This window comes from Mauremys reevesii, linkage group 10 (assembly GCF_016161935.1).
Source record: "Mauremys reevesii isolate NIE-2019 linkage group 10, ASM1616193v1, whole genome shotgun sequence".
NCBI lineage: Eukaryota > Metazoa > Chordata > Testudines > Geoemydidae > Mauremys > Mauremys reevesii.
The window spans coordinates 46,297,520-46,324,376 of NC_052632.1; the positions used below are offsets into that span (position 1 = coordinate 46,297,520).

The 26,857-nt window shown below is 50.9% G+C and overlaps 1 protein-coding gene across 3 annotated transcripts in view; it reads left to right on the forward strand.

The window, feature by feature from the left end:
* Positions 1-26,857, forward strand: part of CCDC33 (coiled-coil domain containing 33) — a 344,384-nt gene that overhangs the window by 186,924 nt on the left and 130,603 nt on the right. For all 3 annotated transcript variants that reach the window (XM_039492199.1, XM_039492200.1, XM_039492201.1), the window contains 3 exons: positions 3,965-4,094; positions 7,826-7,959; positions 9,549-9,620. In XM_039492199.1, coding sequence (XP_039348133.1) covers positions 3,965-4,094; positions 7,826-7,959; positions 9,549-9,620 — 336 coding nt within the window. The remainder of the gene's footprint in view (positions 1-3,964; positions 4,095-7,825; positions 7,960-9,548; positions 9,621-26,857) is intronic.

Here is a 26,857-nt window from a genome sequence, read left to right on the forward strand (position 1 = left end):
TGGAAAAATCCCAAAGCATCATCAATGAATGTTAATTTCTGGTTTAACGATAGGAGAGTGGGGGTGTTCTTATTGGTTCTGTCCTTTAGTACTGCGAAGTTAGAGGAAGTTAGAGGAATCTGACAAGAAATATCTAGATGCATATTCCTGAGAGAGAGAGAGAGAGAAAGCTGGAGAGAGAGACATAGCCAGAGTTGAAGCCTTGAGGAAAACAATTTCAAACAACCTGGATTTCTTTAAATAAAGCAGAGAGCCGTGAACACGGTATGGAGGAGAGGGAAGGAAGATCGATTGAAGCAAACGCGAGCTTATTTCACTTGCCCTGAAGAAACATGGCTGGTAAAGTCTGCTTCTCAGAAAGTGGGGGAAGTGCTGGGGATCTTGGCAGCCCTCTATAACACTAATAGAGAGATATGCACATCTGTTTGCTCCCCCAGGTATTATTAATTGACCCTGGGTATATATTAAGTAAAAAGTGATTTTATTAAATACAGAAAGTAGGATTTAAGTGGTTCCAAGTTGTGACAGAACAAAGTGAATTACCAAGTAAAATAAAATAAAACACACCAGTCTATGTCTAATCCAACTGAATACAGATAAAATCCTCACCAGTTCCAGAATTCTCCCTTTTACAGGCTAATCTCCTTTTAGTCTGGGTCTAGCAATCACTCACACCCCTTGCAGTCACTGTCCTTTGTTCCAGTTTCTTTCAGGTATCTTTGGGGGTGGAGAGGCTCTCTTTTTAGCCAGCTGAAGACAAAATGAGGGGTCTCCCACAGGCTTAAATAGACTTTCTCTTGTGGATGGAGACCCCCTCCTCTCTCCTATGCAAAGTCCAGCTCTAAGATGGAATTCTAGAGTCACCTGGGCAAGTCACATGTCCATGCATGACTCACAGTTTTTACAGGCAGAAGGTTTAAGTCTGCTCTTGGGGCAGATCAGGAGACGAGAGATGTGTGTGCACCATGCTGTCTGGGGTGGAATGAATGAGTCATTAAGGAGCCAACTGGCTTTGAATCATGTCCAAATAAAGACAGCAGGAAACCCCCAGGGGCCAGGACATTGACACCTGGCAGTCAACCGCCAAGAGGAAGGAAGTCCCCCTTCATCTCCACCTCTCAGCAGGGAAGCAGAGCCAAGGCCCCAGCTGGAGACAAAGGAGAAAGGTTTTGGATGGTGAGGTTATTAAGGGCGGCTCTCTGAAAAGACACAGGCCTCTCACTTTGGACTGAGAAGGAGCCAGAGACAGAGGCTGACATGAAGTGCATAGCAGTTTGTCTGACTGGTTTCTGTGGCTTGGCCAGACAGGCTATGTCTTAACCTTTATATCTCTGTGCTAACCGAAGGACTTTCAGATTCAGCAGCCTGGTGACCTAGGGTTTCCAACTTTCTACTCCTACAAAACCGAACTCCCTTGCCCCGCCCCTGCCCCACCCTTCCTCTGAGGCCTCGCCCCCATTCACTCCACCCCACCCCACCCCCCATTGCTTGATCTCCTCACCCTCACTCACTTGCTCATTTTCACTGGGCTGTCTCAGGGGGTTGGGGTACGGGAGGGGGTGAGGGCTCTGGGGTGGTGCCAGAAATGAGGAGTTCAGGGTGCGGAAGGAGGCTCCGGGCTGAGGCAGTGGGTTGGGTTGCAGGAGGGAGGGAGGGCTCCGGCTAGGGGTGCGGGCTCTGGGCTGGGGCCAGGAATGAGGGGTTTGGGGTGCAGGAGGGGACTCCAGGCTGGGGAGTGAGGCCAAGGGATTCAGAGTACATGAGGAGGCTGCAGATTGAGGCAGGGGGTTGAGGTACAGGGGGTTGAGGGCTCTGGCTGGGGGTGCAGGCTCTGGGGTGGGGCCGGGGATGAGGGGTTTGGGGTTCAGGAGGGGGCTCTGGGTTTCGAGGGGATCAGGGCTGGGGCAGGGGGTTGGGGCTCAGGGTTGGGGTGCAGGCTTACCTCAGGCGGCTCCCAGTCAGCAGTGCAGTGGGGCTAAGGCAGGCTGGCTAGTCCCTACATGCCCACGCTCCATGCTGTGCCCCGGAAGCAGCCAGTAGGTTCGGCTCCTAGTTGCGAGGGGACAGGAGCCTCCATGCACTGCTCTCACCCACAGGCACCCCTCCCCCAGCTCCCATTGGCTGCAATTTCTGGCCAATGGGAGTGCGGAGCCAGTTATCAGGGCAAGGACAGTAGCTCAGAGCCCCATGCCCTCCCTCCTCCCACCTAGGAGCCGGACTTGCTGGCCGCTTCTGGGGCACAGCGCAGTGCCAGGACAGGTAGGGACTAGCCTGCCTTAGACCCACAGCACCGCTGACCGGAGCCATGTTGACCTGAATTTGATGGGTTAGTTTTTATGGCTCGCCACTGATCGCATCTGACCAGAAGATTTATAGGTTCTTGTCCAATTCAGACTATAGAGTTCAAGAACTCAGAGAGCACTATATCAGGAGAGGACTCTCGGGATGCTTGGCAAGAACGTGTATGCTGAGGACAATACCAAATTGATAAAATCTTTATTGACATTAACATAAAAATAAGGAATGCAATGAAACTTATAACTGCAAAACAGTAAAGGAATTCCAAAACTCCTGGTGGTAACATTTCTATTATAAATACCTTAACCTAACATACTCACACCCTTCCTTGGGAGCCCGATAATAGGAGGTGAAGGACCAGCCTCACTCCTGGCATGCCCGATTATGCAAAGGTGCTGGCTTCCCCAGTGGTTAGGAGTGTTGAGCAGTTATACTATACTGCACAAGCTGAGCTGATAGCATGAAAGAAGACAGAATAAAGTATAGGAGAACTGGAAAAAGCACTCCAAGAAACAGAAGCTTCAGGAATTAGAAGAGAAAGAACTAAAAAGAGTTTAAGAGCTTAAGAGTTTAGAATATAGAACACAGCAAACCCTAATTGCTAAAAAAGCTCAAGAGCACTCTCTTACAAGGTATTTTATAGGATCCTGACCTATGCAATTCAGGCCCAACCTACTATACCCAAATCTTATTTCCATACCCTAAGAAATGTATAGGTACCCTTCTCCTATAGGTTAGTGGATTATGACACTTACTTTCTAAATATATTAATAAGGATTATCTCACTCCAAAACTGCCAACCTAGGCTCTCTTGATGACCTCGATTTGTGGTGTACCCTGCGGTTACCAACCGGTTATAGATGCCGGATAAACCTGTGATGTGATGTGGATAGTTCCTCCCTTTGGTTCCCCAAAGTTCAGGGACCATTCTTATCTGTGCCAAAGATTGCCAACTTTTATGCTGACATATTTATAACTAATTCTACTTTTTGCTATATAGCAAATCTTACCGGATCTTACAGGCTGGTAGCTTCTTGCATTTCAGCATTTCAGCAAAACTTATTATTAGGAAACACATGCTTCAACACATTCTAAATGCCAAGGATTTAATACTGATAAAATATAAGAATAAAATGGATTAATTTCAGAAAAAGAAACATTAATTAATACTGCTGGCTGGATTAGTAGGATATAATAGCTAGCAAAATAATCCTATGGGCTACAGCCGCCAGGGTCCCTTTTTGACCAGGCATTCTGGTCGAAAACCGGACACCTGGCAACCCTAGATTCATAGATTGTTCCCTGGTTTTGGAATGGCCACCTGCTGTCGCTGCAAATAGTCACCGTGAGCATAGCATCCTGAAGGGGCATAGTACAAGCCTCCTGCAGGAGTCTGCTTGGCTGGATTCGCTGCAGGGAGTCCTGAGGAGATGCAGGGATCACTGATGCCTGAAGGCCCAGTCTTGACAGCTTCTAATCTGTGTGCTCTGTGGAATGCCCTTTAGTCAATCAATAAAGGCCTCTTGTCCCATGGATTTACTGCACACTCTGCATTGTCAAAAGAGAGACAGGAATTCCCCCACCCACGCACCCTCCATTGCTCCCTAAATCAGGTGTTTATCTCTGTATATTTTGACACTGTCATCTTTTTGCCCCCATATCTAAGGTCACCCAACCTGGTGGACCCCCAGAGAAACCAACCTGGAACTCCTCCTTCCTCTTCCAAGGCAGGGATGGGGCCACCCTCTTCTCAGATGATAGCAGCTTGGTGATCGAATACTATCCGTACAAAACAAGTGAGTTCCTCTCTCTGGGATTCAACCAGCTTTGGATCATTCCACTGGTGCAAAGGGCATAGGCAGATCTAGGCACAACTATTGATTCACTCTGGTTTGTTGGGCACCAAAGATATTCATTCATATCTAGGCTGGAAAGCTAGACAGAAGTGCGAGGCCACAGGAAGTGCTCTGGATTTAGTGTGGCTCTGTGTGTGAGACAGAAGAGTTCCTGGGGAATTCTAGGTGTCTGGGTTTTGTTCCCACCCAATTCCCAGCTGGAGCTCCCCCAGGAGCCCCAGTAACAGCAGGTACTGGCTCAGCACTCACTCACCTGTCACAACAAAGCCATGGTCTCGCAGGCCACTCCAAAGATTGTTCCATTCCAGCAGGCAGCAATTTGCAGTGGTCCAAGCTGGATTTCAAAGCTGTCAGGCTGCTTTTGATCCCATGGGGATAGTGTCTCAGGGCTATAGTGCTGAAGATTTAGGGGGTCTCATGGGATAGGTCTCAGTGTGATAGTGCTGGGTTTGGAGGGGTCTCAGCACAATACTGCTGTATTTAGATCACAGCATGGTAGTGCTGGGTATTGTGGGGTCTCAGCATGGTAGTGCTCCGTTTTGGGGTGTCTCAGCGCAGTAATGCTGGGCTTGGTGGGGGTTCAGCGAGGTAGTGTTGGGCTTTGGGGGGGTCTCAGCGACTTAGAACTGGGTTGTGATAAATGAAGGAGGTTGAGGGTAGTTGCCTTTTATGGACACCCAGCCAGCCAATAGCTATAAAATCCCTTTTAGTAGCAGTTATCTACTTGCTCTACCTGCAAAGGGTTAAAAAGTCTCTCTGCTATGCATCGGTAAAAGGAAGTGAGTGGGCACCTGGCCAAAAGAGCCAATAGGAAGGCTAGAACTTTTTAAAATTGAAAAAAGACTCCCTTTTGTCTGTCTATTGTTCTCCTGGGGAGAAGTGGACAGGGCAGCAGCTGTGCTGTAAGAAGCTTGGGCCAGGTATAAAAAAATCATCAGTATCATACCTAGAAACTACTCATTTAAACCCCTCGATATGTCTAGGAAGACGCGATTAGGTTTATTCCTTTTATTTCATTATTGCTTGTGGATTCCTCTGTGCTAACCCCAGGTGCTTTTGTTTTTCTTGTAAACTTTAAGTGGCACCTCAAGAAAGCTATCCTTGTAGTTACTCTTTTTTAAATCTAGCAATAGCCTGAGTTTCCAGATGTATTTTCTTTCTTTCTTTTTTTTTAAATAAAATTTATCTTTTTTAAGAACAGGATTGGATTTCTGTCTCTTAAGAGGTTTGTACACATTGTTTAATTAGCTGGTGGCAACAGCTGATTTCCTTTTTTTTCTTTCTCAGCTCTTCCCTGTAGGGGGTGTACGTGAAAGGGTTTGAGGGTACCCCACAGGAAGGAATTCCCAAGTGCACCTTCCTGGGCTCTGAAAGGGGTTCTGCATTTGGGTGGTGGCAGCGTTTACCAATCCTAGGTCAGAGAAAAGCGGTAACCTTGGGAGTTTAATACAAGCCTGGAGTGGACAGTACTAATTTTTAGAATCTTTGCAGGCCCCCACCTTCTGCATTCGAAGTACCAGAGTGGGAAATCAGCCTTGACATGGGTTTTAGGGGTCTGAGGGCTGTAGTGCTGGGTTTTGGGGATCTCGACATGGTAGGGCTGGATTTTGGGAGGTCTCAGCACGGTAGTGCCGGGTTTTCAGTGGTCTCAGTGTGGTAATACTGGGTTTTGGGGGTTCTCAGCATGGTACTGCTGGGTTTGGGGGGTCTGAGGGTGGTAGTGCTGGGGTTTGGGGGTATCAGCAACATAGTTCTGGGTTTTGTGGGGTCTCAGCACAGTAGTGTGGGGTTTGGGGTTTTGGGGGTCTCAAGGGTGGTAGTGCTGAGTACTGGTGGATCTCAGTGCTGTAATTCTGGGTTTTGGGGGGGTCTCAGAGACAGTGCTTGGGTTGGTGGGGGGTCTCCACATGGTACTGCTGAGTTTCGGGTGTCTCAGGGCTGTAATGCTGGTTTTAGGGGAGGGTCTCAGAGGGTAGTGCTGGGTCTCAGTAACTTAGTTTTCAGTTTTGAGGGTCTGAAGGCTGTAGTGCTAGGTTTTGGAGGTCTCAGACCAGTAGTGCTGGGTTTTGTGGGTTCTCAGTGACATAGTGCTGGGCTTTTTGGGGTCTCAGTGTGGTAGTGCTGGATTTAGTGGGGGTGTCAGTGAGGTAGTGCAGAGTTTGGGCAGGGTGGGGCTCGGCAACTTAGTTCAGAGAATATCAGGGTTGGAAGGGACCTCAGGAGGTCATCTAGTCCAACCCCCTGCCCAAAGCAGGACCAATCCCCAGACAGATTTTTGCCCCAGATCCCTAAATGGCCCCCTTAAGGATTGAACTCACAGCCCTGGGTTTAGCAGGCCAATGCTCAAACCACTGAGCTATCCCTCCCCCCAGTTCTGGGGTTTGGGGGTCTGAAGACTGTAGTGCTGGGTTTTGTGGGGTCTTAGCGACGTAATCATTTGTTTAGGGGGCCTGAGGGCTGTAGTGCTGGGCTTCGGTGGTCTCAGGATGGTAGTGCTGGGTTTTGGGGAGTCTCAGGGACATAGTGCTGGGTTTGGGACGGTCTCAGAGACATAATGCTCAGTTTTGTGCGGTCTCAGCAACATAGTGCTGGGTTTTGTGGGGTCTCAGCATGGTAGTGCTGGATTTTGCGGGATCTCAGCGAGCTAGTGGTGGGTTTGGGGGGTCTTAGTGTGGTAGTGCTGGTGTTAGAGGGTCTAAACGAGGTAGTGCTGGGTTTTGGGGGACTCAGGGCTATAATTCTGGGTTGGGGGGGTCTCAGCAGCGTATTGCTGGGTTTTGTGGGGTCTCAGCAATCTAGTGCTGGGTTTTTCTGGGGTCTCAGCATAATAGTGCTGGACATTGGGGATCTCCATGCGGTAGTGTGGGGCTTTGGGGGGGTCTTAGCAAGGTAGTGCTAGGTTTTGGTGTGGTCTCAGTGACATAGTGCTGGGTTTGGAGGGTCTGAAGGCTTTAGTGCTGGATTATGGCAGTCTCAGGGCTTTAGTGCTGGGTTTGGGGAGTCTCAGCAAGGTAGTGCTGGACATTGAGGGGTCTCAGTGGGTTTGGGGGGGTCTTGATGTGGTAGTGCTTGGCTTGGGGGGTCTCAGGGCATTAGTGGTGGGCCTTGTCAGGTCTCAGCACAGTAATGCTGGGTTTTGGGGGGTCTCAGCAAGCTAATGGTGTGTTTTGGGGGCCTCAGTGTTGTACTGTTGGGTTAGAGGTAGTGCAGGGTTTCAGTGCGGTATTGTTGGGTTTTGGAGGTCTCAGGGCTGTAGTGCTGGGCTTTGGGGGTCTCAGTGCAGGACTGCTCAGGTTTTCTGGTTTTGGGGGTTCAGCACAGTAGTGCTGGGCTTTGGAAGTCTCAGCATGGTAGTGCTGGGTTTGAGGGGTTTCAGCATGGTACTGCTGAGTTTGGGGGGATCTCAGCACAGTAGTGCTGTGTGTTGGGGCATCTCAGGAAGTTAATGCTGGCTTTGGTCTGGTCTTAGCATGGTAGTGCTGGGTTTTGGGAGTCTCAGGGCTGGGTCTTGAGGGGTCTCAGCACAGCACAGTAGTGTTGGGTTTTTGGGGTCTCAGCATGGTAGTGCTGGGTTTTCCAGGCTCTTAGGGCTGTAGTACTGCCAGGTTTGCAGCAGGGAATAGTCCTTTTTTCTCTTTATAAGGTGTATTTGATATGATTCCTTTCCCCAGTGTCAGAAACAGAAGCTGAGAACAAGTCAAAGCCTTTGGGTTACTCCGTGTTGCCCCTAACCAACCGTGTGTATCGGAGTCTTGTGGCAGAGAGCAACCGGAGTGGGGTTCGTGTGGATGATGTTCCAGTCCAGGTAACTGCTCTGGGTCCTGCTGAGGGCTGATCGAACATTGATCCCTTGTGTCTTGCTGGAAGAGTTCCTTGTGTAAGAATGAGTCATGTACCACCCACCTTCCTGTCTGATCCCATCCTGGTTTGGCCTGGGTAGCTGAAAGAACATAGAATGAACAGAGCCAGCCAGGAGGAGATCTCATGCAAGAGTGAGGCACAGGATAGAGATGCTTTGCATGGTGGGAAGAGATGTTTGCCAGACGAAGAGAAGAGGAAGGGCAGGGGGGCTTTCTCATGGTGTGTCAATGGGGGGATAATATGATAAGCAGTACAATGAGAGCCGGGGGAGTTCACTCAGACAGAGGCAACCAGCAGAAGTCCTGGGTTCTCATCCAGGGAACAGCTCTTGGGGAGCAGGAGAAAGAGGAGGAATTGCTCCATGTGGAGTGCAGTGGGAGAACATCTGAGGTGACTCTGATGTCCCTGCAGATGGACACCGAGGCTGCATAGGGCCTCTGCTGCTGGCATTTGTTCTCATCACAATGTATGGGTCTCACAGGATTGTCTCTAGACTTCCAGAGAGGATGAAAGGTCATTGCTTCCTCCTCTACCCACAGGAGTGTTTCACTTGTCACTGCTGCCAGTTTGTCTGGCATCTGCTTGGCCTGATCTGGGAAAAATACTGTAGCGAAGTACTGGCTGAGCATGGTGTCTGGGGACAAAGCCAGGTTCTTTCAGTTACATTCATCCCCAGCAGGGACTGGCGAACCAGAGCCAGTCCCAACCAAGGCTCCCCAGATTGACCCAAACCAACTAAATTCCTGCTTGGTCAACATATTCCTGCAAAAAGCAACAAAAAGTCCTGTGGCACCTTATAGACTAACAGAAGTATTGGAGCATGAGCTTTCGTGGGTGAATACCCACTTCTTCAGATGCATGTGCAGTTATTTTTCATGTTTAAGGCTGACCCCAGTAACTGCAGGGCAACTAATCTGTTACCTGCACTCAGGAAGGCTGACTTCAGCTTGCATTGACCCTGGAGTGTTTATGAGGGTGTTAACCCACCAACATGTGGTACCTGCTGCATGCTCACGGGCCCTGTTCAGCTAGGAGAAGTTATCATACTTGTCTCCTGTAATTTAACCCCATGTTAAATAATTTGTAGAACAAGTTCTAAAAGGTGCTGAGAACCCACAATTCCCACTCATTTTGTGGGAGCTATGCACAGACCTCACCACCAGAAATAGGACCATAGAGCTGACTGCTGGGGGGTTGACTTCTGATGTGTCATTCATTCCAGCTTATTAACTGCTTCACTGCTGGCCCTTCACTCCTGCATGCCTGTAGCCACATCCTGCTAATGGCCTGTTGGGATCCCTGTGGAGTGTCATGGCAGCTCTGGCACACCTGGTAGCCCCAATCTCCTGGCATGTTAAGCTGCAGCAGGGAAGCAAGCAAATTCCTTGCTGGCTGCTGTCCATAACAGACTGGCACCAGCCAGCCAAAGTTATTACAGACAATGGTTTGCCATCTGACACTCTGATGTTCTCAGGAGCTGATGTTCTCATGTGGATTTTATTGACCTTGTCCTTCCTTGTGTTGTTTCCTCAGGGCACTAATCTGAGAACCACATCTGGTGCTGTTCCAACCGTTCAACTCTGCATGCAGCTGATCGACTCAGAGGTGAGGCAAGTGGGGAGGAACAGATTAACTTTAGAGACAAGGGGCCATCTCAGTCAATGGGGCTATGTGGGTGAGATTTAGTCCATGGACATGAAAGGGGAATTCCCCTTTCCCATCATGGGGAAAGGAGAATGGGATATTTTTACTTTAGATAGGACGCAGATCTGTACCTGCATCCAAACCCCCCTGAAACAAAGGGAATTTTGGGCCTGGATCCAAGGACGAATCACTGGGGTTTGCTATTCCGGCTAGCACCCGAGTGTTGGCATGCCCTACTGTTCACTCCAATGCCCTCCAAAGTTCCCATGCAGATCCTCTGCCAGCTGAATGCCCATCCATCCCCTGCCCCAGTACCACTCAGGAGGAGGCTGCCACATCCCTTGGCAGGCGTGGGCGAGGAGGACAGGAGGTCAGTCATGCAGATTCCATGCCAGTGGAGCTGGCACTGAATGACATGAATAGAAAGAAACTGCAGGTGTCCAGGCTGCTGCCATCCTGAGAGCAGGTTACATCCAGAGGCCACTGTGAGACTTTTGGGGTTCCCCAAGATGTCTGAGGTGAGTCACTACCACCTGCTTACAGGGTGAGAGAGCTGATGTTCATTAGAACATCCTAGGGGAAAAAATGGTCCCAACTCTGCCAGCTGCTGGCAGCACAAGCACTCCACTCTGGGATCCATGAGCCCTGCATGCTCCACCTTTGGACACTCGAGTGCTCAGTCCCTTCTCTTTTGGATACCCACAATATACATCAATCTGCTGCTTCCAGGCCAGTAGTGCACCCCAGTTCACCAGCCTCCCCTCACTCAACACACTTTAGCGCAAAGCACTTGGTCATGTGTAGAGTAGAAACCAAATATAAGTTAATTTAACAGAGCTTAAGAAAAAGATCCAAAATAGATGCAAGTACAAGGATTGGAATCACCAGTTTACAGAGAAAAGAAAAACATAAAACGCAGTCTCGAGTCTATTCTAACTAACAAGTTCTTTTTCAGTCTAATAAGGAATTTCTCCCACAATGGCATGGGCAGCAAGTATCGCAGGCTAGGGGAGGCTAAGCCTCCCCAAACAGTCAGGAGTGGCCCTGCCCATGCTCTTTCCCAAGATCCTCCTGCTTCCCACTCTTCCCTTGTGGCCCCAGCCCAGGCTGGTCCTCTTCCCCAAACTGGGAAGGGGCTGCAGCTAGGGAGGGCCAGCCTTTGTTCTGGGATTCGGGGTGGCCAAGCCCGTCCGCCCAGTGCTCCAGGGCTGGGGATGCCTGCCTAGTATTCCAGGACTGGTGGCACTGGGGATGTCTGCCCAGCACTCCAGGACTGAGGGCACTCAGGCCACCCACCCGGCACTCCAGGGCTGGGAGTGCTGGGGCCAGCTGGGGTGGCCTAGGGCTGGAGATTCTAGGGTGGAGCAGCCCAGCCAGGGCGGCCTGGGACTGGGGAGCCAGCGGCTGTGGGGGAGAGGCTGGGGTTAGCCTCCTCGAATGGACAGTTCAGGCGCCATCCATGCCCAATGGTCAGTCCTTACAGCACTAGTCCAGCCCAGAGAGCTGGGATCTACCTTTCATGAGACACCCCCACTGGCAGCGTGTTCACCTCTGTAATGGATAACATCTTGTGCCCTCTCTTCTTCTTTTAGTCTCAGACGTTTTGTGTCTTTCCATAATCAGGATGTTCCATAATCAGGGTGTTCAGCCTAGAGGGTCCCATCGTCAGAGGCTTTTCTTTGGGTTCCTTTGTCTTTGTCAATGCTCATGTGGTCCAAGCAGGAAATACAGGGCTGGGCTCGGTCAAAAGATGTTGATTTTTTTCACTCTTAATTGAGTTAGCTCTGAGACCCATCCACCTCAGGTGACCTGCTTCATCTCCAACAGTTTTGGAACATCATATTCTGCATTTTGCAGAGCTCTGAAAACATTTCCCATATAAATGTCTCACAGTAACCAAGATGATCAGCCAGTTCTTATGTTACCTGCAAAAATCTAAGGCATCCCGCCTGTACCCTGTAGTAGGGAGAGAGCCTGAAACATAAGCCCTTGTATCAGAAGCCCGGTATAAGGCAGGACCTGCTCACAGAATCTGGCAAGAACAGGGCTGATATTGCAGAAATACACATTCCTAAGAAGTACAAAGCACAGAGTACTCATGCAAACACATCCCAGTATCAAGTGGTACCAGAACATCCCAATATCAAGGATGATACAAAAACATTCCCCAAGGATAACAGGAACACACTAACCCCTCCTAAAAGACAAAGTCAGGATGACAGTACATAATAAAGATGTTTTAATCAAATCAACAATGTAGAAGGTGATGGGCAGGGGCAGCTCTGGGCACCAGCAAAGCAAGCACATACTTGGGGCAGCCCATTTGCAGGGGTGGAAGGGATCCAGCATGGGAGCTGAGAACCAACAGGGGGCCCTGGGAGCTGTAGTTCCTTGGTAAGCCCCCTGCCTATAGAGCCAGCCCTGGAGCAGGGAAAGAACTACATTTCCCAGCATTCCCTTGGCCACTACCAACAGGAAAGGAAGGAGGAGGGAGTGAGGTAGCTGAGACCTCATGCTGCAGCTTGCCGTGAATGGAGAGCTGCACTGTGAAGGGTAGGGATACCATATTTTAACATTCAAAAAATAGGACACTCCACGGGGAGGGACGGTAGCCCCACCCTGCCACCATCCACTCCCTCCAACTGCCCCCCACAGAAACCCCAACCCATCTAACCCCCCTGCTCCCTGTCCCCTGATCACCCCTGCCCCTAACTGCCCCTTGGAACCCTAAGCACCGCTGGTCCTTGTCCCCTGATTGCCCCCTCCCGGGACACCCTCCAACTTCTCCCCTAGGACCCCACCCCCTACCTGTCCCCTGACAAACCCCTGGTACTCCCATGCCTATCCAACCACTGCCTGTCCCCTGAATGCCCCCCCTGAAGCTCTGCCCCATCCAACCCTCACTGCTCCCTGCCCCTTGACTGTCCCGCCCCGGAACTCCCTACCCCTTCTCCAACCCCCCAGCCCCCTTACCATGCCACTCAGACCAGCGTGTCTGGCTCCACACAGCGCCAGACATGCTTCTGCATACATGCTGATGTGCTCCCCCACGGAGCCACAACCCCCACCCCAGCACCTGCCTTCCAGATTTGAACACCTCAAAATTCAGGAGTGCTCAAGCTCAGTTTGGGCAGCTGTTATTTTATTTCTCCCAAATCAAATATACTGATCCACTGTAACTTGCTGTAGAAAAAGTAGGATAAAATTGAGCAAGAAATGCTTCCCAGTGGTTATTAGGACTGGAATTGCTATTTTCAACAGCCATTGCCTTTTGTTTGTTTGTTTGTTTGTTTAAAAGGAAGACAGTGATATTGCATTGGCAAATTCCCCATAGAAAGAAAGAGTGGAACAAAAGAATAATAAAGGCACCTCAACTTTTCCTCATTTATGGAGAACAGTCTTATAATATGCATCCAGATATCCTCCAATCACACAAGCTGAACACTGTTCCACTTTACTGCAGTTCTGTAACCATATGGGAACCAATCCCATCTGTTCTGTGCACATCTAAAATTCCTGCTGAATGACCTGCCCTGGGAGCGAGTTACCAGTGACCCAGGGCTGCAGCAGAAGGAGGCTGCAGGTGCGGGGATGGGGAGGAGCCCAGGGCTGGGGCGGCAGGAGGTGGGGGGGGAGAGCCCAGGGCTGGGGCAGCAGGGGTGTGCGGCGAGGAGCCTAGGGCTGGGACGGGGGGCAGCCAAAATTTTTTTTGCTTGGGGCAGCAAAAAACCTAGAGCCGGCCCTGGTGATGGGTGATAACTAACCACATCAGGGAGCAGTAATTAAGTATGCCAGAGGCAGTATGTAACATGTTTGTATCAGGGTATAAAGATGTATCTCGGAGGGAGTATTTTTGTTCAGCCAAGGGGGGAATAGAAAGTCCTGCCATTCACTGAGCTGTGTCTGTTTTCCTGGGCATACATGTCTTAGTAACCTCGTAGAGTCTGCCATGTGCTATATACCATGCTTTGTCTACAATAAACCTGGCCTGGTGTCTTTGTACCTTAACAAATCTTGTGGTCATTGGGTGGTTCACTCGAGGTCTGCTGTGCCGTCTGTCTGCACAAAGCTGGTGCAGCACACAGAGAACACACATACGCAGCCAAACATCTAACCACACACTCTACTGAGGGCTGAAGGCTTGACCTGGTCAATTTAAGCACTCCCACCCTTTCCCTTCTGAGGGCTTGGGGATAAGGCACCTACCCTTTCCCATGGGGCTCAGAGCTCCACAGGTCTGTGGGATCTTTTTCTAGTGAAAGAGCCTTACACAGCTGTTATCTAAACATCTATTCTGTCATATGTATTCTGTGCAACAACTGTGCAACCCATCACATTATTTGATACCTCTAGGTAACAAAATTTAACCAATCATGCACTGGCACCTATGTTTGCTCCTCCCTGCTCAAGTCTTTTTTATATTTTCTCTCTCATGCTCAAATTGTAACTTATTTATGACTTTCTTTGTTTGTGCAGATGATCATCATAAATTCGCTGGTCAGAGCTTATTTTATCTATTTTACCATTTGTTGGGTCTTTCTGTATCCTCCCAGTGCCTGTATATCTCTACTTTACAACCCTTGGTATTATAACTCTTGTTAGGGGCATTCCTGTGGTGGGGTGCACGCAGCAGGGGCTGCAGGGATGTGTTGGCTGCTTCCGGGAACAGTGTGTGGAGGGAGCAACATGTGGATTTCCCTGACCCCGTTTACCTTGGGCTGCTCCTGGTCGGCGTCGCAGTGGGGCTAAGGCAGGCTCCAACCCCACAGCTCCCATTGGCCTCAGTTCCCAGCCAATGGGAGCTGTGGAGTCGGGGCAAGGGCAGTGTACAGATACCCCTAGCCCCCCTTCCCCCCCCCCCCCGAGGGGCTGCAGGGATGTCCCAGACACTTCTGGGAGCACCATGGAGCCAGGGCAGGCAGGGAGCCTGCCTTCGCCCCACTGCGCCACCGACCGGGGGCCGCCCAAGGTAAGCACCACCCGGCCAGAGCCTGCTCCCCTCACCCCCTCCCACACCCCAACCCCTGCCCCAGCCCTGAGCTCCCTCCTGCACCCAAACTCCCTCCCAGATCCCGCACCCCAATCCCCTGCCCCAGCCCTGAGCCCCTTACTGGAGCCTGCACCCCACACTCCCTTCCGCACCCCAAGCTCCTTTCCCATTCCTGAGCTGCCTCCAGCACCCTTACTCCCTCCCAGAGCTTGCACCTTGCACCCCTTCCTGCATGGCAACCCCCTGCCTCAGGCTCAGCCCAGAGCCCCCTCCCACACTCCGAACCCCTCGGCCCCAGCCCAGAGCCTGCACCCCTTCCTGCACTCCCTACCCCACCCCAACCCCCTGTCCCAGCCCAGGGAAAGTGAGTGGGGGTTGGGGAGAGCGAGCAGAGGGAGGGGGGATGGAGTGAGCGGGCAGGGCCTCAGAGAAGGGGTGGGGCGGGGCCTTGGGAAAGGGGGCAAGGCAAGGGTGTTTGGGTTTGTGTGATTAAACAGTTGGCAACCCTACCTGGCAGTGTCCAGCCAGATGTACTAACTGGACACCAAAAGTCCAGTTACCATGGGGAGAGGGGGCACTGGGTCCTTAATCCTTGCCAGCCCGTTCAGCTGGGGCCATCTCTTACCTGCAGGCAGGTTTGTTGTTAGGCTGCAGCAGCTCCCAGTCTCATTCCAGCCGCAGAGCAGAGGGAGCCCTGTTGGGAGATGGGGAGGGAGGTGAAGATGATCCAGCAAGCAATAGGAGAGGGGAGAAGAGTAAGCGATTAGGGCTGGGCCTGAGGAAAGAGACGGAGAAGGGCATGGGCCCTCTAGAGAAGAGGTGGGGCATGTGTTGGGGCCTTAGAGAAGAGGCGGAGCAGGGGGCACAGCCTCGGGGTCTGGTTACCAGCAATTAGAAAGGTGGCAATTCTACTGGCTAGATCTGCTGTCTATACATAGAGGAAGAGCTGTGGCCCCACTCTCTTTGGGGCTCTGTGTGCCCTGGAGAGAATGAGGAACTGATAGACCTGTATGCTTCTGTGATGGGTCCGCTTACCCCGCACTAGCCCAGACAAGGTTAAGCCCCAGGTATTGACAGCAGAAGTCCCGCCTCCCTGGCAAGACTGGGCATGCTCCAAGTGCTCTAGTAGTATAAAGGGAGAGAGACCAGCTTATTCTGGACTGGAGGCTGCAGGGGAAGGACCTGTCTGGGAAGCTCCTGTGGAGGGCCGGCCACAGCCTCTGACTATGCTGGGCACTGAAGCTGTTCATGACCTGCCTGCACCCCAGCGACTGGAGGAGACAACTGGACCTGCTGAACACATATCCCTGATATCTCATGGGAAACCCCAACACAGATTCTGGTAGGAAGTGACCCAGGGAGGGTGGCAGAGTGGTACCTGCCTCCTGGGGAAACTCAGCGTGTTTCGGTAGGACCCCCATGCTGACTCAGTGGCAAGCCACTACACCACTCGGTCAGGGCCTGTTGGAGTCGAGTGGGCCCTAGCCCCCCTACCGGGGCTATCAAACCCCAACGTCATAGATCCTGACCACCAGGCCACGCTACCCAGCGCCAAAGGGTTGTTTTGTAGAATCTGGCCGTTAGGCCACGCCACCCTACACCAAAGGGAGCACTATAGACTCTGGTCATTAGGCCACGCCGCCCCACACCAAAGGGGGTGCTATAGACTTTGGCTGTATGGCCACGCCACCCTACACCCAAGGGCCGCTATAGACTCTGGCCATTGGGCCATGCCACCCTACTCCAAAGGCGGTGCCATAGACTCTGGTCATTAGGTCATGCCACCCTGCACCAGAGGGGGCGCTATAGACTCTGGCCGCTAAGCCATGCGGCCTTGCGCCGAAGAGCTGCTTTGTGAACTGTGAATCTAGACAACGGGAGCCCCCCCCGGCCCCGCCATCCAAGATGGATACAGAGAAGCTTATAAAGTGGTTGCTGGAGAATCAGCAAGAACAGGCGGCCCAACAGCAACAACAATAGGCTCACATGATGCAGCAGATGGCCAGCCAGCAGCAGTTACAGATGGCCCAGCACCAGGAACAACAGCAGCAACTTCAAGAGTTGGCTACCCAGCAACAATTACAGCAGGAACGCCTAGTCCAACAAGTGGCAACTCTAGTATGCCCACCAGGAGCTCCCGCCTCCACACCCACAGGAGCAGGACCAGGAGAGGCTCCAGTGGGGCTGCCAGTTCACCTCACTAAGATGGGACCAGGCAATGACCCCGAGGCTTTCCTAGTCACGTTCGAGCAGGTCGCCACCACTGCTTGGTGGCCCCCAGAACACTGGGCCACCATGCTAACCCCCTTTTTGACAGGACAGGCGCAGATGGCCTACCATAACCTTGATCCCTGAGAAGCCTTGGAGTACCCCCGGATGAAAAAAACGGGTCCATTTTAGATCAGACCGGCATTAGACCTGAGACGTACCGCCAGCGCTTCCATAAGAACAGTACCCTCCTGGGGCTCGACCTCGGGCCGTGGACCAATGGATACGGGATCTCTGTTGGAGATGGTTGGAGCCAGAAGGCTTGACCGGGCCTCAGGTGGCGGAGAGGGTGGCGCTCGAACAGTTCACCCAGATCCTCCTGGCAGGAGGGAAAGAATGGGTGCAACGTCACCGACCGGCAACTTTGTCAGCAGCTGGGGGTCTGATGGAGGACTACTTGGTGGCCGAGGAAGTCCAGGCACCCCCACGGAGGTCCGGAAACCTGAGCCAGAGAGACGGGACAGACAAGGGAAGTCCTCGGGGAGCGCGGGTTCGGGAATCTCCGTCCAACACCCGCCCCGCACCCACTAAGCCTCCCAGCCCCAAACCCAGGCACAGAGTCCCTTGGACTCCAATTTGAAGGGAACAGCCCCCTCAAGAGGGGCAGAGCCCACCAAGGGAAGGCATTGAACCCTTGGAAGGCCGGAATCACTGCTGGGAGTGCGGACGAGAGGGACATTTTCAGCGGGAATGCCCCTTGATGGATTGCAACTATGGGCAAGTGTGGGTTGCCGGACACAGAGCCCGGAAAAGGGGGACAGGAAAATTAGTGATCCCTGTGCAGGTCGAGGGGACCCACATGAATGCTCTTGTGGACTTGGGATGCAGTCAGACTCTCTTACGGGAGGGGCTGATCCAAGACCTTAGACTCTCAGGGGAAAAGGTACACTTACAGTGTGTCCATGGAGACATCTGCCCTTACCCCCCAGCCTGGGTGAGGATCGGGATTGGCCAGTGGGAGGAAGTCCTCCTACAGTTAGCACATGCAAACCCATGGGCAGGACACTTGGGGCGGGAAAAGACCCTTCAGGGGGTGGCCCGCTGATTTTTTTGGCTCGGCATTCACCAAGAAGTCTGGGAGTATTGCACATCTTGCCCAGAATGCCAGCGGGCCAGACCAAAGAATGTACCCCGAGCCCCGTTAATACCCCTGCCCATGGTCGGGGTACCCTTTGAACGTATCGGAATGGACTTGGTTGGACCCTTAGAACGAAGTAAGACAGGGAATCGATTTATTTTAGTGATTGTGTACTACGCAACCCGTTACCCCGAGGCTTTGCCCCTCTGGGGAGCCACGGCACCGGTGATTGCCACCGAACTAGTCTTTGCTAGGGTCAGGATACCCGCGGAGATCCTAACTGACCAGGGTACTAACGTATCCTCAAAACTGATAGCAGAGCTGTGCCGCCTCCTGAATATACAGACACTCTGAATGTTGGTCTACCATCCACAAACAGACGGTCTAGTGGAGCGTTTTAATGGTACCCTGAAGTCCATGTTGCAGAAGTTCATGGAGGAAGATCCCAGCCATTGAGATCCACTATTGCCAGCCCTGCTGTTCGCCATAAGGGAGGTACCCCAAACATCAACCGGGTTCTCACCCTTCGAACTTGTGTATGGCAGGCAGCCCCGAGGGATCCTGGACCTCCTGAGGGAAGACTGGGAGGCACAGGAGACGCAAGTACTCGGGACCACCCAGTGTGTGCTATGCCTCCGAGAACGGCTCCAAGCCTTAGGGGCTTTCGCCCGGGAGAATCTGCTGCAGGCCCAAGAGACACAGGAACGGATATACAACAAAGGGGCTAAGGTGTTGCTCTTGTTGCCCTTGGCTGAATCAAAGCTCCTGGCCAAGTGGCAGGGGCCTTACGAGGTGATCTGACAGGTTGGACCCATAGATTATGAAGTCCGGTTACCCGGACGATGGAGGGACACCACTACACCGCTGTTAGGGCCCTCGGTCAGGGCCTGTTGGAGTCGAGTGGGCCCGAGCCCCCCTACCGCGGCTATCAAACCCCAGCGTCATAAACTCTGGCCACCAGGCCAGGCTACCCAGCGCCAAAGGGTTGTTTTGTAGAATCTGGCCGTTAGGCCACGCCGCCCTACACCAAAGGGGGCATTATAGACTCTGGCTGTTGGGCCATGCTGCCCCACACCAAAGGGGTGCTATAGACTCTGGCCGCTAAGCCATGCGGCCCTGTCCCAAAGGGGGCGCTATAGATTCTGGTCATTAGGCCACGCCGCCCCACACCAAAGGGGGCGCTATAGACTCTGGTCTCTAGGCCACGCTGCCCCACACCAAAGGGTGCACTATAGACTCTGGTCATTAGGCCATGCAGCCGTGCGCTGAGGGGCTGCTTTGTGAACTGTGACGGATAGCCCACGCTGACCTGACCCTAGGGGCATGGACTGTCACAGCTTCCCAGAACTCAGGGGCTGCAATTCTGCCTAACCCTTATGGGCCAGATTTGTAAGCACTCACACCCCCAGTAAGGGCCAGAATTTCAAAGGTCCCAGCACCCAATATGCTGAGATAAACTGAAAATCTGCCCACTTGTTCTGGTGCCTAAATGGGAGCTGAGTGTCTGTGAAAATGTGGCCCAAGTGGCCCATACGAGGGGTTCTGTACAGCCTCCCCACTGTACCCAAGAGACTTTCTTCTTTTATCCCCAAGCCTTTATGTAGAATGGCTGGCTTAGTGATCTGAGTAACAGATCTGTGGTAACCCAAAGATTCAGCTCCCAGCAGGGCAGCCTCAGCAACTTGTCCTTCTGGAGTACATCTGGAGAAGCAACAAAGTTGGTCCATCAGTGGCGTGACGTTGCACTCCATATGATTTTATGAAAATATGCTAATGAGTGTGAATATAATGTCACTGGAATATGCTTCATTCAAAAGGTCTCTTGTAAGGTATCATTACAAAGCTTATAATCTACTTAATGTGGTCATCCAATTTGTATAAATGTATCATTCTTGTATCTGAAACTAGAAATATGAAATATAACTCTGAGGTCCTATTATAATTATGCAAAGTGTGGGCCATTAATGGTGGTTTGTAATCTTGATGGCTCCCATCAGCTAGAACAGTTGGTTGTAAATAGCTCTGTTTACTTGCAAGCCTTCCTGTGAGTCAGGTAAGGAAGAATGAAGGCTTGGGGTCTCACAGGACATTTGACCATGTCACCTGGTACTGTTACCATCTTAAACCTGGTGCTCTTCCATTTAGAAGGAGGGGTGGGGACCCAGAGAGACAAAAGATTCCCGCCTTGTGCCAAAGCTAAATAAGGGGCTGGAACAGAACAAAGGGGCTGCAGTTATGAGAAATCCCCTAGCTACCACCTGAGCTGGAACAAAGACTGTACCAGGGGAAAGGATTGGGCCCAGACTAGAAAGGAGTCTAGTCTGTGAAAGATGCTTATTGGAACATCTCTGAGGATGAGATTTATCTGTAATCAGTTTCTTAATGTATTAGGCTTAGACTTGCATGTTCTTTTTATTTTGCTTGGTAACTTACTTTGGGCATGGGTACGCTTGCAAATGTAGCGCACTTTGAGTTAAATCAACCTTCGTAGAGCGCAGTAGGGAAAGCACTGCAGTCTGTCCACACTGACAGCTGCAAGTGCACTGGCGTGGCCACATTTGCGGCACTTGCAGCAGCATTGAGAGCGGTGCATTATGGGCAGCTATCCCACAGAGCATTTCTTCCCATTCTGGTGCTGTGGCTTGTGGGAACGGAGTGCGGGGCATTCTGGGTCCTGTCCCAATGCCCCATGATGCATTGGTTTACATCCCAGCAATCCCTGTCCTTCCGTCCACATTTGGCACCATCTTTCAACGTATTTTGTACTGCGCGCTCTGTTTTCCCTTTCAATCTGTGGGAATGGAGCCAGAACTGCTGAGGAATATGCTAACGCCTGCACGTCACATTTGGCAGTTGAGTTACTCCTTAAGATCCAAACTGACAGTGAGGACTCCAACGATGATATTGACTTGAGTAATACATATGACATGAGATTGCTTGTGGCATTCACGGACATATTCACCACCGTGGAACGCCACTTTTGGGCTTGGGAAACAAGAACTGAGTGGTGGGATCACATCGTTCTGCAAGTCTGGGATGAGGAGCTGTGGCTGCAGAACTTTCAGATGAGAAAAGCCACTTTCGTGGAACTGTGTGAGGAGCTCGCCTCCATCCTGCAGTGCAAGGACACAAGATTGAGAGCTGCCCTGATGGTGGAGAAGCGGGTGGCTATTGCAATCTGGAAGCTGGCAACTCCAGACAGCTACCGATCAGTCGCTAACCAGTTTGGAGTGGGAAAGTCAACCGTTAGAATCGTGTTCATCCAAGTTAATTGCATCCTGCTTAGAAGAACCGTGACTCTGGATAATGTGCATGACATTGTGGCTGGCTTTGCACAAATGGGTTTCCCTAACTGCGGAGGGGCAATAGATGGGCACAATAGTGCTCTGCCTGCATGGCTACGAGCGCCTGGATCAAGTCCACTTGGCGCTCCATAATGCTTATCAGCCGATCCGTGCTTTGCTACTGGAGCTAAGCGCTTTTGTGCTGGCACTCCTCATTCTGCTGGCAGATCCTCCTTTCACTCTCCGTCCACTCCTTTGCTTTTAGATTCTTATTAAGGGACTGCTACATTACTTCGTGCAGCATGTCTTCTTTGCTTCTATGTGGCCTGTTCCTAATTCTTTGAAGTCTTTCGGCTGGGGATAACATGGACGGCTGAGATCTCAAAGTTGCATCTGTAAAGGCAAAATGCAACACTTACCAGAAGCAGCATTGTTTACACCAGACAGAGCAATGATTCCCCCATACTTAAGGGCAAGCACAGTCTACACAATAGAATAATTTGCCTGTCACAAAGCAAGCACACATAACCCACAGGAGCCCCAAAATGGACAGTAAACACAGGGTCAAGGGGGACTGATTGTTTCACGGCCGTACTGTCCTCTGGGAGTACTGTCCTTCTGTGCCTTAGGGAGAGCCAACAGCTGCAGGGGGCCCCTATACTGAACACTGTCCCCACATTTTGCACAGTTCGTCCTGGAAGATATCTCGCTGCTGAGGGTGACCTGGGAAGCAAGGGAGGGTCTTCTACTGCAATGCGGCTTCCTCCCTGACCCATATGCAGCTTGCCTCTGTGCAGCAATTTTCATCCCCCCCCCCACCCCTCACGGCACAGTGACGTGGACATGTTAGCCTGACTGGGACAAGGACCACAGTGGCTCTCCCAAGAAACTTGTGCAAGCGCATTGCCCAGCTTCTGCATGAGACCTTTGAAGAAATCACTGAGGCCAATTACCATGATGTGAGAGAGCACATCAGTGCCCTATTCCACATCTAGGCATGCATGCAGCCCTAACCCTCCTCGCCCCAAGAGCCTGCACTGAATAACTTCCTTCCCAAAATAAAAGCCGCTTACTGGGAACCTCCTCTGGTGTTTGTCCTTCCCCAAGCACCGGCCGCCACTACTGGCTATCTTCCTCCTGGCTTGAGAATAGCTCCTGGCTGCATGCATCTAGGGATTCTGGGGTGTCCTCCTCCTCCTCCTCCTCCTCCTGCCTTGTCGAACTGGGCTCTGAAGTGTCCATGGTGGTCCTTGGAGTGGAGGTGGGGTCGCCCCCAAGTATTGCGTCCAGCTCTTTGTAGAAACGGCAGGTCGTGGGGGCAGCACCGGAGCAGTGGTTTGCCTCGCGGGCTTTGCAGTAGGCATTCCACAGCTCCTTCACTTTAACCCTGCACTGCGGTCATGGCCCCTTTCCATCATGGCCCTTGATATCTGCCCGAAGGTATCATAATTCCTATGGCTAGAGCACAGCTGGGACTGGACAGTTTCCTCCCCCCCAAACACTGATGAGGTCCAGCACCTCACCATTGCGCCATACTGGGGATCGCCTGGCGCATGGAGTCATGGTCACCTGGAAAGATTAGCTGAGAACACTCCACGCCTGTCTGCACAAACAGGAAGGTGATTTTCAAAATTCCCAGAGAATTTAAAGGGTGGGTCTGATGGTTGGTCACCTGAAGGCAGGGCAGTAGAGCTCAAAGTGATGACCAGATCAGAGCGAATTAACAGACCAGGGCATCCACACTAGCACTGCGGCGCTCCAGTGGGGGCGCATCAAACGTTATTCCACTCGCCAAGGTGGAATACCAGGAGTGCTCTAGCCGTGAAGTCCGGGCACTACGTGCCTTGCCAGTGTGGATGCATCATGAGTTAGAGTGCACGGGGCTGCTTTAATGCACTCTAACTCGCAAGTGAAGCCATGCCCTTTGTTCTGTCTGTTATTACTTTGAACCACTTAAATCCTACTTTTTATATTTAATAAAATCACTTTTGCTTATTATTGAACTCAGAGTTAGTGACTAATACTTGGGGGAGCAAACAGCTTTGCATATCTCTTTATCAGTGTTATAGAGGGTGGACAATTTATGAGTTTACTGTATAAGCTTTATACAGAGTAAAACGGATTTGTTTGGGGTTTGGACCCCATTGGGAACTGGGTATCTGGGTGCTAGAGACAGGAGCACTTTCTAAGCCATTTTCAGTTAAGTCTGCAGCTTTTTGGGGGACATGGTTCAGATCTGGGTCTGTGTTTGCAGCAGGCTAACATGTCTGGCTCAACAAGACAGGGTACTGAAGTCCCAAGCTGGCAGGGAAAACGGGCTCAGAGGTAGTCTCAACACATCCGGTGGCAGTCCCAAGGGGGTCTCTGTGACTGAACCCATCACAAGTAGTGCTTGGCAATAGTATGGAAAAGAGCCTGATGCGCAAGTGGCAGACCTTCCCACAGTGGCTATAGGTCAACTCGCCAGATGGAGGTTTGAGCACACTCTGCTTCCTGGCTCACAGGCAGGACTCAGCCTGGGCTCTCTGATGGCTCTCGGTGATGACTGTGCCAGCCTTGACCTGGCTTCTCCAGACTGAGCGGCTGTGGACAGGGTTGCCAGTTGCCAGTGGGAATGCTGAATTCCTTGAGGCCTTACTTGACCTTGCCGCTGTATCGGAACTTTGGCATCATAGGCAGTTCTTGAGTTGGCCATAGAGTAAAGCCTTCAGCACATAATCTTGAGGCATGTGCTCCACATGTTCCAACCAGTGAAACCTGTAAGCATCCAGTGTAGTCAGTATAGACTGTAGGCTGGTGCTCTCAAGGATCTCATTATTGATGATCTGTTGGTCCCAAGTAACTCCAAGGATTTTTCTGAGACAGCAAAGGTGGAAGCTATTCAGTCTCCACTCCTGCTTGAAGTACGTGATCCAGCTTTCACAGCAGTAAAGGAGGGTACTAAGGACACAAGCCTGATAAACAGACACCTTTGTGTTCAGGGTTAGCAGCTTGTTGTTCCAGATACATGAGGTAAGTGTGCCAAAGGTGACAGAAGCTTTGCCGATTCTAGCATCCAGTTCCCTATCAAGGCCAAGATAGCAGAAGTGATCCACATTGTCCAGAGCTTCATTATGGACATAGATTTTAGGTGGAATGTTGGTACCATGTGACATGACAACTGTTTTCTTGGTACTGATTCCTATGCCAAACTTGGTGCATACATCAGAGGACTTGTTCATCATGACAAGTAGTTCATCAGGCGAATTAGAGACGAATGCAGCCTCATCTGTGAAGAGCATATCCTGAATAGTAAGCTGGGTGACATGCCTTCTGCTCTGGAATCATCTGATGTTAAAAAAGCTGCCATCCATCCTCATTGCAATTAGTACACCAGGTTGATCATTTCCAAAGGTATACTTAAGAAGAATAGAGAAGATGCCAAAGCCACTGAGCACTAAGACGTAGCCTTGCTTCATACCATATCAGTACTAAACTCGGATGATGTTTCATTTTCATACTGGATGGTTGCCTTCATTCCCTCATGGAACACCTTGAATAGGGAGAGCATTTTTGTCGACAGCCAATTTTCAACAGGATCTTATAGATGTAATTCCTGATAACCACGTTGAAGGGCTTTTGTAGGTCAGCAAATGCTACATAGAGAGGTGCCTGTTGTTCACAGTTTTTTTCTTGCAACCAGTGCAATATGAAGGAAATGTCAGTCATAGAGCATCCAGCTCTGAACCCACACTGGCTCTCAGGGTAGACTCTCTCAGCAAGGACTTCGAGTCTTTTCAGCAGGACCCTTGCAAGCACCTTGGTGACCTCGCTGAGCAGAGATATCCCTCAGTAATTGTTGCAGTCTGCTCTGTCCCCTTTATTTTTATATAGAGTAATTATCTTAGCACCTTTAAGATCCTGGGGTATATGGCTTCTTCCCAACAGGCACAGAGAAGTTCACAGATGTCACTTGCAAGCTTCCTCCTCCCTGCCTTTAGGAGCTCTGGAGCTATCTGATCATTGCCTGCTGATTTCTCAGGCACAATCTCTTTGATAGCTTTCTCTACATCTTCAGGTGTTGGTGTTTGGTCCAGCTACTGCATTCTTGGAAGCTGGGGAACAGCAGCTAAGGTAGTATCACAGATAATGGCATCCTTTGAATAGAGTTCTTTGTAAGACTCAATCCATCAGTCAAGTTGTTCTTGCCTGCCAGTCAATATGGTGCCATCTTTCACTTTCAGGCTTGTGGTCTTTTTACAAGGTGGACCAAGTGCCTCTTTAATTCCATTATAGGTACTATGAAGGTCCCCTCCTTCAAAGCAGGTCTGAATCTTGTCCCACAGGTCTTGCCAACAATATTTCTGGGCACATTCTCTGGTGGCTTTCTGAGCCGCAGACTTAGCCTCTCTAAACTTGAGAGTTCTGGACTTAGTTGATTGTTGAAGTAGACTTAGGTCAGCTTGCTTTGTCTTTTCTATGAGTGGGAACAGCTGATGTTCAGATGTTGTGTTCCAATCAGAATGTTTTTTCTTTGTTCTTCCAAAGAACAGTAGCCAGGATCTTGTTCTTAAAATTTTCCCACAAGAGGTCAGAATCAGGGGAATCAGGTTGATCATTTTCAGAAACAAGCTCAAGTGCACATTGAAACTGCTCAAGTGTTAGAGCCCTTCCTGTTAATGATGTTGAGGCGAGGTTTGCCTTTTGGCTTTGCAAAAGAGATCTTTTAAAGATGTAATTGGCCCTTGGCCCTGACAAGGGCATGGTCAGTGTCACGATCAGTGCTATGCGTTGGTCGAACATCACGATTGTTTCTGTGATGGATCAGGATGAGGTTAACCTGATGCCAGTCCCTCTATGTGACCTTGCTGCAGCTGCTGCCAGCAAAATAGGTGTTTGAGACTATCAGCTCAGAAGAGGCACAAAGCTTAAGAACACTTTTAACAAATCCTTGGCCACCTTTCTAAATTGTTACTCATGGCTGCTAGGAGTGTCACACCAGTAGCAGGGATAGAACTCAGATCCTCTTGTTCCCAAAGGGGAATCATCATTAGCTTTTAGCACTATAGGGCCTAGGACACACAGTTGAGCATGTTTGAGCCAACCACTGGAGGGCTGTAGCACACACATAGACTGGTCAGTTTACTCCAGTCTTATTACCAAAATCATAATCATAATCCAGCATCAAATTATTCCCCCTCCCCCCACAAAAATGATATCCATACAGTTAATTTGGGATGGAACCTAATGCCATTCCGTTTATTTCATTGTTATTTTCACCTGGGGAGCCGCACCATTGGGGCATGGCTGGCTGGTTTGGTACTTCGGAGTAATTGCTCAGGGGGGTCAGTAAAAAGGGGTCTGCGTGTGATGAATTATTCACATGGGTGTCACTAAGTGCAGAATTAATCCCTTTCCTTCCAGCTGGCTGCCACACTAAATTATCACTCCCGGTCATGTGGGAAAATGCTGCGGAATTCATTTAGCTGATTATTGTTTTGATCTGAGAGCTGCATATTTTTTTCTGTCCTCCCCCCTCTTCCCCCACTGCCCCCCCTTCCCAGTAACATATGAAAGAGTCAAAGCAGGAAACAAAAAG